Source organism: Tubulanus polymorphus, chromosome 4, assembly GCF_964204645.1.
Source record: "Tubulanus polymorphus chromosome 4, tnTubPoly1.2, whole genome shotgun sequence".
In the NCBI taxonomy this organism is placed as follows: Eukaryota; Metazoa; Nemertea; class Palaeonemertea; order Tubulaniformes; family Tubulanidae; genus Tubulanus; species Tubulanus polymorphus.
This window is the reverse complement of record NC_134028.1, coordinates 12,121,971-12,137,024: the sequence shown is the minus strand read 5'-3', so window position 1 is coordinate 12,137,024 and position 15,054 is coordinate 12,121,971. Positions and strand designations below refer to the sequence as shown.

Here is a 15,054-nt window from a genome sequence, read left to right as displayed (position 1 = left end):
CCTTGGACCAAATTTTGCGCTACTGATAATGTTGTCAATCTATCTTCGGCTAAATTAACCAAAACACAAATTCAAGTTCTCGGTTTAGGATTAAATTTCTCCCGCATAGAAAACAACACATTTTGGATTTCGTTGAAGGTATGGAAAGATCTCCTCCGGCTAGTTTTCAATACAATTTTATATTCATGAATTTGGACACCATTTGGAATACCCTTCAAGGTCAATCTAATCAGTTCTTTCCTCGGAGATTTTCGATTGCTCTCCAGGAACTTAAATCTATCAAAACCATCCGCATCTCCAAGGCTGATAAAGGCGGCAAAATTGTTATTCAAGATTTGATCAATTACAATTCTAAAATGTTTGCTATTCTCGGTGATTCCAATTTCTACAAATCCATCAAAAACAACCCTTTGAAAAAGATGCAATCAGCTTTTAATTTAGGTTTAAAAAACATCTCTAAGAAATTTCCTGACCATTCGGACTTCCTCTCCAAATTTAACTCTCGGCTTCCAAATCTTCCTTATGCTTATGGTCTTCCAAAAATTCATAAACCCAATTCACCGTTAAGACCGATCATTTCTAATATCAATTCTCCATCATATCGGCTCTCCAAATATCTGGCTAAAGTACTCTCCCCGGCTTTGGGTACTTTTTCTGATTCTCACATTCGGCACAATATGGATCTTTTAGACAAACTCAAAAATCTCAAACCTAATGGACAAAAATTTATATCTTTCGACGCTGTTTCCTTGTTCACTAATATACCATTGGAACCAACTCTCAATTTCTTAAGAAGAAAACTCCCGGACTCCAATCTTGATCTCCCAATTCCTGTAGAATGTTTACTTGAACTTTTGGAACTCTGTACTACCAATTTATATTTCCAATTCCAAGACAAATTCTATGAACAAATTTTCGGTTTCGCTCTGGGTAACCCATTATCCCCAATTTTGGCTAATCTTTTCCTTGAACACTTTGAATCCGAAATTCTCCCTAAGTACGCTGGCTCTAAACCTAACTTTTGGATTAGATATGTTGATGACATTCTGAGCTTAGTTTCTGATAATTTTGATCTTACCTCTTTTATTGACTTCATCAACTCCCAATATCCATCTTTGAAATTCACTTTTGAATGGGAACAAAATGACCAAATTTCGTTTTTAGACTAAATTTTTTATTTAGACAATAAATTTTCTCATTTGATTTTCTCAGTCTACCGTAAACCTATCAACGCCGAGGCATACCTTCACTTCTTTTGGACTGCGGAGTTTACAAAATTCCTTGTTTTGGCTGTGATAAAATTTACTTTGGAGAAACTGGTCGTGATTTAAAAACTCGAATTCCGGAACACAAAAAGGATATAATAAATCAAAAACCGGCTAGTGGCATAGCCAATCACGTTTGGAAAACTGGTCATCGTTTTTATTTTGATAAAGCCGAAATTATTTATACTTCCAGCAATTACACTAAATGCCACATAGTTGAGTCTGCCCTAATTACTCGTCACTCAGATATTAGTACCAATTTAAATAATGGCTTTTCTCCGCATAATTCCCTTCTTTCTAAGTATATTACTTCATGCCTTGCCAAACACTAATTATTTACTCACTCACCAATTTACTCAATTAACCTGTCCTCCTCTGTATATATATCCCTGTTTTTAGTCTATTTCTCACACCTGACGATGATCTCTAGGGTGAGATCGAAACGTCGTGTCTTTTAAATATTTTAGATTTAATGAATAAATTCTGGTTTTTAAATTCTTTTAATCTGTAAATAGTGGGATTTTATCTTATTATCCGTTCACCACGTTTGAGTGTGGTCATCGTTCTATCAACGGTGTTCATTCTTTGAGTACATAAATTACTACTTTTATTGAAATTCGAATGAACAAGTAATGACGATGTTTTAATACTTTCAACGATGAGGACTGGTCCACGAACAACTGATTGATCTGGCCAATCAGTTTCGCATAGACAAATAAATCAAGGACCACACAACCAAGCCTCGCACTTACTAATCTCCACCGCAGATAATCCGCGAGTACATACATCGCCTGCGTTTTGTTCGGATGGAACATACTTCCGTTGATCAGGACTCGAGTGATCGTGGATTTTCACCAATCTATTGGCTACGAAAGTCTTGAAACGAGTAGAGTTGTTGTTTATATATCTCAGTACTGATATAGCATCGTACCAATACACTATCCAGGCAAAGTTCAATTCTAAGAGTTCCTCCTTCAAAATAGACGCAAGCAAAACTGCGAGTACTGCGCCTTCAAGTTCCAATTTCGGGACTGTGAGCGTCTTCAAAGGAGCTACTTTCGTTTTCGAAACTAAGAAAGAACAATCAACTTTGCCATTCGGGTTTTCTATTCGCAGATAAGCCACCACACTGAAACACAATTCGGAGGCATCGCAGAATACATGTAGCTTTACTTGACTGACACTAACTTTCAGACCGATATGATGTCGATTCAACCGAAATTCAGTCAAAAAAGAAAGTTCGTCTTCCCACTCAAGCCATTTCTCAAGAACACCGCCTGTCAACGGGCACCATATCTCCTGGATCAAGCATTTCGATCTGAAAGTAAACGGTGCGACAAAACCACACGGATTAAAAATTGGCTTACGGTTGAAACCACTAGATGTTTCCTTGGTGTTCCTTCCATGAGAGTTGGGTTAAATATGAAGCTGTCGGACTCGATATCCCACCGCACGCCTAAAGCTCTTTCTACAGGCATCTCATCGAAATCGAAATCCAACTCAGGCTTTGCCCTTTCCTCTTTAGAAATTTGCACTAATACCTTACGGTCATTACTTTTCCATTTGGTCAGGTGAAACCTCCTTTCCACAACATCTCTGTAACCCCATGAGCTAACTGAACAGCCTGTGAAGGAAGACAAACAGATTTAAGTAAATCATCTACATAGAAATTTCTAAGAATAGTCTGAATAGCCAATTCACTATGCATCCCCGCACTGTCTGTTGCACATCGTTTTAAACAATAGTTGGCGACACATGGGGGAATCGGCAGCACCAAAAATATGGACAGTCATCTTGTAAATCTGAACAGGCTCATGATCTCGTAAATTCTCCTGCCAGAGAAATAGAAGGGCATTTGAATCACTCTCGAGTACACGAACCTGGTGAACATACCTTCCACATCTGCTACTAATGCGACAGCGCTTAATCTGAAGCGCATTAATACTCTGAGCAAACTATTCAGTAGGTCTGGGTCTGTCAATAATTGATAATTTAAGGAAACGCCATTCCAGAGGGCAGCTGCATCAAAAACTGCCCTTACCTTACCAGGCTTATTGGGATTCATCACACAATGGTGAGGCAGGTACCAGATCTTTTTACCACCTATGTTGTTCATCTCATCAACTGACAGTTTACGTGCATGGCCCTTTGCTATGTATCCATTCATTGTTTTACAATAGCTTTCCTTCAAGGACTCATCTTTATTAAGACGATATTTCATGTTTTTTAATCTGACTTCAGCTAAATAACGGTTATTAGGCATGACCGATTCGAAATATCTCCACAACATACCTACCTGGTAATGTCCATCGACGAGCCGACATGATGTATTTAAAATCTCTAAAGCGCGACTGTCATCCATGGATCGTGTCTTTTCTACCGTATTAGGATTTACACCAAAATTCTCAGTTAACCAAAATTGCTCGATTGTTTTATTTAATGCTTCATTGTTTATCGAAAGAGTATTTATACAGCATTCACTACTTTGAATACTACCTACGGGACCGAGGACATACCATCCTAGCTGAGTGCGGACGGCAATTGGGTCCTCAGAATCTTTTCCATGGCGTATATCTAATTGTAAGTGAGCCTTAGGCACATTTGCCCCAATTAGAAGTTTTACTTCGCAAGGGTCAATTGTTCAGGCATAAATCTTTCAAATGTTTGTACCCTAGTAATAAAGATATATTTTGTGGAGGACAATTGAAACCTCCATCACGTGTCCACGCTTTCTTGACTATCAATTCTGGTTCACAAAAGTCCTTTGGCTGCGGACCGAAAAACTCACAATTTCAGATTCTTTCGTCTGTGCGGAAGTTAAAGTATTCATTGTGAGGAATTTTGTTTCACCCATCAAACCGAGTTGTCAAATCAATCATTGATATTTCACTTGCCGAATCTAACAGAGCGTAGGTTTTAAGACAGCGGCCATTTTGGCCTTTAATGAAAACTGGCACTATCTGGAAATGCACACTTACCACCAACCTACCACTGACCGTATTACTCGTAGCTCTTTCAGCACTCTGTTTAATTGACTCAGCTGACTGATTTGAACTCTCAGTCCCCTGCCTCCTCAAATTTCTGGAGTTATAAGGTTGTGGTCCATTTGTATCGTTGTGTATGGTCGTGTGATGCCCACGCTTTTTACATATGTGGCAAGTACCAGTTGAGGGGCACGAATCGTTCCTATGGTCGAAGAGAGACAGTTGAAACATAATTTATACATTCTCACAACACAAAATCTCTCCGGTATGGATTTCTTAATAAACTCATTTCATTTTGAGAGGTTATGAGAACCATTGCATAAAATACACGTATAATAACTACTTCTAGGGATTGAATTCTCTTTAATTGAATTTACAGAAGACCTACTTAATTGGGTACTTTGAGTCCCGGAAGGGAAATGCCGGACGGAAGGTATATGAACAGCATACGGCCCGCACTCGGCATCAACTCTATCTCTAAGCCAATTACATAAATCGTTTACACAGGATTCTCTCTTTTCAGATATATTTTTAACAGTTTCGTTCCACTTGCTTTTCTTCTGGCAACTTTCTGCAACAATTCACAACCTCAGTAATTAATTACGATAGGTCAATTGACTCAAAGTTATTATGCAATCTCGAATATGGATATAGAAATTGCGCGACGTAGCTGAACTGTTGGACTGAATGACCGGACCATTGGATATGCTACCTAAATACGCCCGAGATACTAGTACCTTGTGTCCAAATACGCGTTTCAATTCCTGGAAGGCCTGGGCGTAATTTCGACCGGTGTACCTTAGGCCTGGACTAACCTTTTAGCATCAACTCTTAAATGAGACTGGATCGAGAAGATCCATTCTCCTACAATCAGTGAGACCATACCTTTTATGAATTTGTACGTAAAATTGTTCGACGAATTTTGGCCGAACAATTGCTGACCCGTCAAAAACTGGTATGTCAACTGGTGGCTAATCTCGATCGCTAGCCAAACGAGCAAAGGCTTCCATCAATGTCGATTCTGAATCAGATGATTCTGCAACTATAGTTTCCTGCCCTGAGATCAGCTCATCAATCCAATCATCGATTGCAGGAACACGATCAGGAATAGGATTAGAAAGAAAATTCTGATGATGTGGTGGTGGTTCCCGATTCAGCTCTGCATCTTGGCGCAACCATTGTCGAACGTTCTCATCTGGATCCACCAATTCGCCCTCCCGAACGGATGCGTGGGGCAGTTCACGATTATCAACAGGAAACTCGAGATCTGACTTTCGCGATGACACAACTGGTGGTTTTACTTTTGACAAATTTGAAACTGATGATCTCGAAGAACGGGAATCAACATCCTCTGAATAACGCGTAACACAGCCAGCTAGGGCAGCGCGAGTTTTCAACTGAGTGGCAGCTTGATTCTCAGACATTGCTTCTTGGTTCATTTAACAATTTATGTCGACGAGAGCGACATAAAGAAAATTACGATGGTTCTTTGACGCACAAGTTTTATTTCCGACAGACGAAGATGTGTGGTTTACTACAAATAAACAAATAATACAGTATTCAAATTAACAAAATTAACAAAAATAGAAGAATTATTAGTAATGTACATAGTAGGCCTAAATATTTCCTAAATTCTAAATCCAACAGATTTTTACTTACAAGAACCATGTCAAGTGTACGTCTAATGCTGGCAAAAAGCCCCGAAATATTCTACAACATGACTTTAAATAAAGTTCTACAGTACAGTAAACTATACAGGCGTGAATGTGATATATATAGCATGAATGTAAATTCTGGAAGCTTAATTCAATGAAGCAAGAAATCTAAACAGAATATAGAAATGCAGTCGAATAATTCAAACAAATCAAACCCTAGAAACACAAAGTATGAATATCTAATCAAAGCAGACAAAATAAAGAAAAAAGAAAAAAAAAGTTTATTATGTAACACTCCACTTACATTCACTCATCATCTCTCTCCCACCCAAGCTTGTCGTAATCGAATGGGGTCATATCTAGCTGACTTTATGTCTTTCATTGTATTGACCCATGGCTTCACTCATGAGCAGGGCCCCGCATCCATACTATCCACATTGCATGGCTTGGATAAAAGGGACTTCATCATTTAAAATATTTAACTATATCCAGAATTCACACAAAATCCATAAGCCCTTTTGTTTTAAAAATGCCATACGTATGGCACTTGATGTGCTGCGACATTTTCGAAACTTCATGCACTTATTTATTTAAACCCACGTAGAGCAGAAGAAACGCAAGACAATTGACAATGTGAGACAATGTTTGTATGAAATAGAAATTGAAAATTCAGATTTTTTAAATGAAAATGCAATATGCACTGGCAGTGCAATTGCGTGGGCAGTGAAAGGGTTATGGACTAATCATCATCAATGTACATCCCTGTTTATGCCCTCTACTCAACTTCAGTATAATGAGGGTATATAGATTTACCCGCGTCTGAATACATGTCCGCCTCCAAATGTTTTTTACACCATTGAGGCTGCAATTGTCAATTGATTTTTTATAGACTTTCCCTTTAGCGAAGTCCATTTTTGCTACCACATAGGACACTTGCTAGTTTGGTACAAAATAACTTCCGAAGGAAGGTTTAGCTTCTCTTCAATGCAGTAATATAACCTCTAACCCTATTGAATTTCATCACAAAGCCTTGGGTATTTGCTGATTTAGTTATTTTTTATTGGATCTACATTCCTTTTTTCACAAGAACACATGCGTTGTTACGATGCTCATGCTTAATACACGCATCACTCTGACTGCGGCTGTTGTTATTGATCACCATATCTTGTTAGTTATATGAACAGCATGCCTCAGGCTTGGCCTAGTTAAAGTTTCAAACTTCGTTCAACTTTCATCACTTCAATCGACAGCTTTTACTGACAATGGATTGGAAGAATAGCCGTTGATTTTTAGCCCACTAGGGACGTTAGTCCCAGCGGGCTATTGCGTTCACTTTTCATCCGTAGACGGAATCCAGTTATTTTGGGAAGTTTTGAAGACGCTCTAATGTAATGTATTGATATTTGGGTTACACGTGTATCTACCCTAGACACATCTTCAGCCCAAAAACTGGCCCTGTCAGACTCAAGATGGCCGACTGGCACCCATTGTTGTTCGCCAAAATCAGCACTTTTTACACATTTTTGAAGTTTTTGAGGGAAATTTTGAAGACGCTTTGATCAATTACCACCCTCTGATATGTGACATCATATGAATTTTATTTGAATATTTATTCATATTGTGAAATTTTTTTTTTGAAAATATAAAATAGTTTCCCTGCCGCGCCTAACTGCACCCTACGAAATTTTGGACGTAGAACATAAACAAATGTTTATCTTTGGTCTTATTTGACTACAAAATAATTCTTTAAGAAAGATAAAATACAATATAAACTTCTAGAACTTTGAAGTCACGAATTAAAAAGATTTTTCAAGCAATGCCCTTACTCCAAACAACGTCTAGCTTTCAAGGTAAACCACACTTTTCCCATGGGCGATTTATTTGGTTTACCTATGCCGTCACTTTAGGGCGAGTGTGTCCGCTTTTTCATGGCACAAGATTTTAAGGCAATAGCAGTGCCGATTTTTGTGAGTGCAAACGGTTCTTGACATGAGCGCCTAGCCACCTGCAAAGATCCAGGATCGTAGCTATCATTTCCTTGGAGATTTCTTCTGAAAACGGTAATTTTTTACAATCGATTTTTCCGATCCTCGGTTTATGGCATAAACATCCTACCACCTACTGTCTTGAACTCCATCCTGGTCGTAGAACTCGATCTCCTAGTTTTAACTCAGACACATTGTCTGATAGAATTTCTTCTGGTTTCCCTCGTTTAGCAACAAATCTTCTAACAGCTTGAAGGAATTCCTGTGTTGTCATGTTTTCATGTTCATCACTACTTCTAGATGTACAGCTCTCACTGATAAGCATGTTAATAGACATAACCATATATTATTCACCTCACTACCTTCCTTCACATTAAAATGACCCATGTAATCCAAGACCAACGTAAGTGAACGGTTGATATCTCATCAATCTGTTTGCCGGTAGTGGAGGCATCGAAGGTAATTCATATGGTCTGCCTTCTAGCAAACGACATACATTACAATCATTCAGTACTCTTCTAACTATTACTCGGCCTCGAGGAATCCGGTATTCTTTCTGACTTCAGCAGTAACTTAGGTTGACCTCCGGGCAACTTCAAGTTAAAAATATAGCTGCAAAGCAGCGATAACAGGTTTTCTGACTAGTTGGTTAAAATGTCCTACTTAGATTTGAACGAAATCCATCTTAAATCAGTAGATAGACAACAGATTTTATAGGAGCGCCATCTAGAGTTCAACACTAATACCAGATATAGAGAACAATGTGCTTCGCGAAATACAAAGTACTCTTTGTACCAAGTTTAGTCAAAGTAGGATAATGAAGATGTAGTAACAGAAATCATGAACTACGATTTGGCAATTTTTGGATTGATTGGTGGTAATGATGGATCAAAGCGTCTTCAACATTTCCCATTCAAAACCTCTGCAAAAGTGCTGATTTTGCCGAAGGCCGCCTTCTTGATTCCGATCTGGCTGTAGAAACAAACATAACTAACTATTAAGACCATACATAAAAGCATATCGAAAACTTTAAGAAGACTAATAAAATTTTATTTGATTTGAATTAATGATCATAGAACAGATTAATAGGATTGCCAAACATATTCAATAAAATCAAACGTGTGCGAAACGACGCGAACATGGCCCAAATCCGAGGCCCAAAAACTCGCATGGAGAGCTTGAGCGACAGACAAGTTCATGCAAGTGCCACCAGGGATCTTAACAGGCAGGGGTTAGGTCATGGCTAAGTGTAGCGATGCCATCAATCAGGTTATAATCCCTTCAGGAGGGATGGATCCGATGAGACGTAAAACAAAATTAGATAAATAGGCTTTTATGTGGAGCTAGGTCTACTATATGTAGATGTGGCAGTAGGCTAAGCTTATACAAATGCTTTTCAACGGGCCGGAAGGGTTGGACCACATGAAATCTTGTTAACAGTGTCCGGGATTAAAAACCCGGAAGTGAAACAAATTGAGTTGTATTTCTAGGATTATTTGGGTGGATATGCAGCACCCAAATACATCAATAGGGTTGGACGATTAACTCTACACCTATGTCAATGATGCCGACCTGTAAACCAAGTGAAATTTGTTTGAAATGCATCCAAATGATGATAATTCCTGTTTTTCCAACTACGTTCTTCACTATTGCCTGGGTGTGTTAAAATGAAATCCAGATCGGTTACGTTATTTCATTTGTCGGGTAGAGTTTGCACGATCAAATGGACGGCCACTCCATTCTAGTCGGTATTGGCATTTTCTTCAATACATTCAAATAATTAGGGTTTTCTGTTTCTTCACAGAAAACCCTATTGAGATTCGTGTGATTATTATTAGGGTTTCTGCTGCCTTCGCAGAAACCCTATTGTATTCCTGCTGATTATTATTATTATATTCTTTTTCACACTGGATCTTACTGAAAGGATATAAACAACTGCAATTTACTTTCACTGTCGGTGAAACCAATCTGTATCGCAAGTACTACGCTGCAATGACAAATACTGTATATAATATTAATCAGAAATGCACTGTTTACTCACTGTGAGCCTCTAAACATAGAAATTTATGCCCGATTCAAACAGTATCCATCTATGTATGTGTATTGCCTACCTGTCATTCCCACAGCGGGTCAGTACGTGTGTTTGTGTCAGTGTCCCTATAAGCAGTGATAGAGCTGTGTACTAGATCTGGAGTTTTTTATTATTTTTTATCTCCGCTACTATATATGTGGCGCAGTGAATGAGGTCAGTCTCGAGTGAACGCAACTGAGGAATTTTTATAGCCTTGTTTGTCGCATATACAAGCAATAGCATCCTTGCAGTAACTTCCCCGGATAGAGCTAATGAATGCAGCTATCCTGAGAGCCTGGATGACTATATCCTGCTAGCATTACAATATTCCTTGACGGATTTACTTGAAACTTTCGAGGGATGTACAGAACACAGGTACCTTGAGGTAAGTCGAAGGGATCTTTGATTGGGTATCCCGTTCACCCACCAGGGGGCGTTTTACTTTTGAAAATTCTGACATCAAAAAGTTACTGTGTGAGAAAAATTTTTGTCTGCGTTTTAAGCTTCGGCTGAGCACGAAAGTTGTTCATGACAGCCCGGAGGCTAAAAAGTCAATGGCACGCTCTATCTGCGATTAACTGTTTGGGCTCTACGGGCTCGAAAATGGGACCCCAAATTTTTCAAAGAGATTTTTGCTCCTAGCTCCTTTACCGGTGGAGATAGAATCGTGGTTGCAATGAGTGATCAGTAGCCCTTGACAAGACGCTTGTATTGATGTATGGTTTAACTATGTAACTCATATGGTTCTCCAGTAGCGCCATCTATAAGACGCTGGAAAACACATTTTCATCTGTATCGACTAAGGGTATCAATGGATTTCTATAAAAATTGATACACATGTACCTGGTTACTACATGCAACGAACCCCTCACGCGATTAGTTCCTATTTAAACCACTAGGGGGCGTAAATTTTGGAAAAATAGATTTCGGCATCCATTTTTCGTATGTAATGCGGTCTGTTTATTATGAAAATCACAAAACTTGGTATAAGTACAAAGACATGTGTGTAATATACCAACCTGCATGATTAGTCCATACAACTGCCACCAGGGGACTGTGAAAACAACGATTTTTGCTCCCAGGTCCTTAACCGTTGGTGATAGAATCGAGGTTGAAATGTGTGGTTAGTAGCCCTTTACAAGACACTTGTATTGGTGTATGGTTTAAGTAGGTAACTCATATGGTGCTCCAGTAGCGCCACCTACAAATTGTTGGAAATGCATTTTCATTGATATCTACTTATCGGATGGAGGGATTTCTATGAAAATTAATACACATGTACTTTGCTACGAGGTAATGGTAGAACACCGTATCACCTATTTTCACCTGTATCACCAAGTTATTTTCCCTAAACTTGGTACATCATTACTTTGCACTTAAGAGCCATGGGTCAACATATCCATGATATGGGCTGACCCATGATACAGGCTGACCCCTAGGTGGCGCTTCTTCACAGATAGTGGTATGTAATGAACTGATTTCAGTGAAATCTTTTGCAACCTTCCTAGTACGGTATTTAACCCGGCAAGGCAGAAACCCGTTATCGCTGCTTTGCAGCTATATTTATTCATTTTTTTTTCCACACTTTTTTTGTCAAAAGTACATAGGCTTTTTTACATTACCGCTGTTGCCGATACAATCTGTCTGATATCATTCAGCTTACTTCTATCTACAAATGCTCAATGCGTATTTTGAAGAATCAACGTTACAAAAGCACTATTGGGCCGTAAACATCGAAAATTGAGCCCCATTCAAAGAGCCGACATGTTTTTCCAAGTCGTCTCCGAAATCTACCGCACGTTTCTTGTCACGTCGATTATCAATTCAAGCATAAATTAACAAATTTATTACCCAAAGATTGCACATTCAGCCGCAGTTTTTAAAAACTAGTTTTAACAATAGCCCATTTTCCTCATCAAATCATATTACCGATACACATGAAATTTACTACTTAAGATTTTAAGCACTGTTGAGCCGTAAACAACGACTAATCGACGTGTGTCGCTACATCGTCGTTCCGGGGATCAGCTGCGAGTTTTTCTATAAGGTTTCTCCTCATCATGAGAATCAAATCGAGTACAGATTAATTTATTACTACCTGTGATTTGGCCATAGGCTTCGAGCAGTTAGTTTAACAATACCTTTTTTCTTTACCAAATTAACTGTGTATTTACTAAGATTAATCATTTGAGTACAGTGGAGTCGTAGGCCTAAACTAACCACATCAAAGAGATATAGCGGAGAAAAGCTGTTGTGTCAACGAGGTATCAAAATAAAAGAATATATTACTTAATTCGGCCGCAGGCTTCAACCATCTATCAATTCTCTATATTTCCTATAGTACATACCGAACTTTGTCTAATGCACAAGGTATTTACTAAAGTCAAGGATATGACACACTCCTATCCGTATGCTGGACTCACACTTGACATTCGGAGTAAGCGTTCGCTGTGGGGGAAAGGAGATCGTTCGCTGTGTCGCTTAAAGTGTTTATCGAGTGTTACGCGGCCTTAAGGCTTTAGGCCTACCGGTACTGAGCTTTACAGTCTCAAACAAACACAGTATAATTGTTGCGTTTATTAACGGACTCATTGGATTAAACTTCAAAACAAAATTTTCGATATTTAGGAGGGTTATTCCATAGGCCTACGACCAATCTGTCGGGATGTTAGGCCTACGCATATACATAGGCCTACATAGGCTAGTAGCCTTTACTAGGTTAAAGCTAAGTTCACTGGAAAGGAGGAATCAGATTTATTAAAATGCATGTTAATTAGTGATTAACTGGTTTATGACTTGCAACAATCAATCACAATTATCAATTTTATTGGCAAAAATGAAGATTTTTTGGAAAATTTTGTCTGAGCAGACAAGCTTTATAGGCCAGACTTTTCATTTGAGTAATTTCATCAAAAATGAAACTGGTATTTCATTAATTCCTAATGACTTAAGCCGGGTGTAGGTCGGCTTTGCGACGGCTTGTGACTCACTGCAATGCCATTCACTGCGACCGGCAATTACGCGGGATTTATTCATAAGAAATTACTATATGCACATTCAAAATGGTCAGACGCTGTTATATTTCTGACAGAATTGAAAATTTAGCTTATAGGCTGTTAGTAGTCTTAGTAGGCTGTTGAGAGGACTTACATTTTATGAAAAATTTTTGGCTGGAAAGAGGAAAAGAAATTACCAATGTACCCCACAATCAATAAATCTCTATTTTTTCCTGCTGTTTGTATCTTTATACATAGTCCCGTTTAACTATTAGGCCTATGTATGTTTTCATCTACAAGCGAATGTGGTCACGCGTCGATCTCTATGAACCTTAAATAGCTTGTTTGTATGCCTGGTACCCTTGGCAACACTTGACGTTTTGTTTCGTGACGATTCAAACACAGGATTATGAAGCAGATATGTTCATACCAGATAAAATATATTTAGATAAGAGTTTGTTGTGCGGGGAGAAACCTCTCTTTGAATTCACAGTTTTGGGATAATAGCTGATATTATAATGTGTCTTTTCTTAGATCATTGCATGGATAAGTCAGCAATACAATACTTATACCTTTATTAAATATTATTATTGAAAATATTATTCAACAAAATAGATTATCAAAAATAAGCAGTGATGGTTGGACAGATAGAAATATTCCTATTGCATTTATCTTATGGCACAGGTGAAGGCCCTTTCTATCATCTACCTTCTTCACAGGCACTTTCATCCAGGCGTATAGGCCCCATTAATTCTCTCCTGGCACTCATCTGGAACAAATAAGGCACACTTAAAATCTTCAATCGTAAACTTGCAACTATGCAAATATGCAGGTTTTCTAGTATCCCTTCTAAGATATCTCTGATCAACATTATCTTCAGGTACAGAATATATCTATTTGGCTGATTTTCAACATTATTACTACTGAATTACGGGTGTTGAAATCATAGTATCCTCCACAACTACCTGTTGATTGGGAAATGAGAACTGTGGATTTTGATCATTGATGCTGAAGTTATTTTATCTTTATTATATTCTTAAGGTACAGAAGATGAGACAGGAGAGACTTGGACACCGACTTCCATGTTCGATCGTGCTGAAATAAACCTAGAGGAATCATGGACATCATTACATGAATTTGATAAACATCAACGTGGTAGAATTTCTGTCGACATGGAAGGTGTGTTATATTTTCTTGTGAGATAGAATTGAAATCATCAAATATAGTTACAGTTTTGAGTTGCTACCATAGATCGTACTTAGTGATTGCTTTGCTTTACCAATTCTGGTAATTGTGCTAAAACCCTATTGTTGTTTTTTCTCATAATGTTAGGGTTTATTGTCCAATCAACAGAATTCCCTATTTACATCCAAATCTTATCGCACATGTCTTCCCATCTTTAATATGTTCCCATTGAATGATCCTTTGATTCCTATATATTGAATCGAAAAAGTGAAATGATGACAGAACTACACCATTTGCAATAACAGGGATGAGAATTCCCCGCGGTTTCCCGCGGATTTCGGTATTGAATAATATCAATTTTCCAAATAGTCCAAAATTGATGTAAAAGTATGGGGGGGGGGGGTGATGATCTCATTCAATTGGTCTGGCGCGATCGGTAATCAGGTGAACTATTAAAGCGTTCAGTGCCTGTTTTACATATCGTCGCGTAAAAGTATCGCATTTCAATGCATATCGATTGCCACTCTGATTTTGTATCTACTACGATGAGTGTGTATGTATTTTATTGATCGGTTGCAGACACGCACGTGCGGCAACAGTAGTAATGTATATGTATGTATAATTCAGGACTCGACCCGTAATGCATGAGATGTGGTTCATGGGTTCAAGATTGCTCTAAGTGCTCGGAAAAAGCTTTTAATTTCTAAAATTTTCCCCAAACCCCCCCGAGTGCTGAGCCATCAGCTGGTTCGCCTGTGCAACTAAAAAAAAAAAAACCCGCGGATTTTATCGGTCGGCGTTCTCATCTTTGAATTAACTCTTTGCCTGCCAGGCCTTTTTTCAGGAAATGCTGCGCTTTGCCAGGATTTCCGTATTATTCAGATATTCATAAAACAAAAACTAAACGAGATAT

General features: G+C 38.4%; 1 protein-coding gene across 5 annotated transcripts in view; it reads left to right on the top strand.

Moving 5' to 3' along the window:
• The window catches only part of LOC141903821 (katanin-interacting protein-like), a 382,582-nt gene that overhangs the window by 200,935 nt on the left and 166,593 nt on the right, over positions 1–15,054 (top strand). For all 5 annotated transcript variants that reach the window (XM_074792155.1, XM_074792154.1, XM_074792152.1 and 2 more), the window contains one exon: positions 13,998–14,135. In XM_074792155.1, the coding sequence (XP_074648256.1) occupies positions 13,998–14,135 (138 nt within the window). The remainder of the gene's footprint in view (positions 1–13,997; positions 14,136–15,054) is intronic.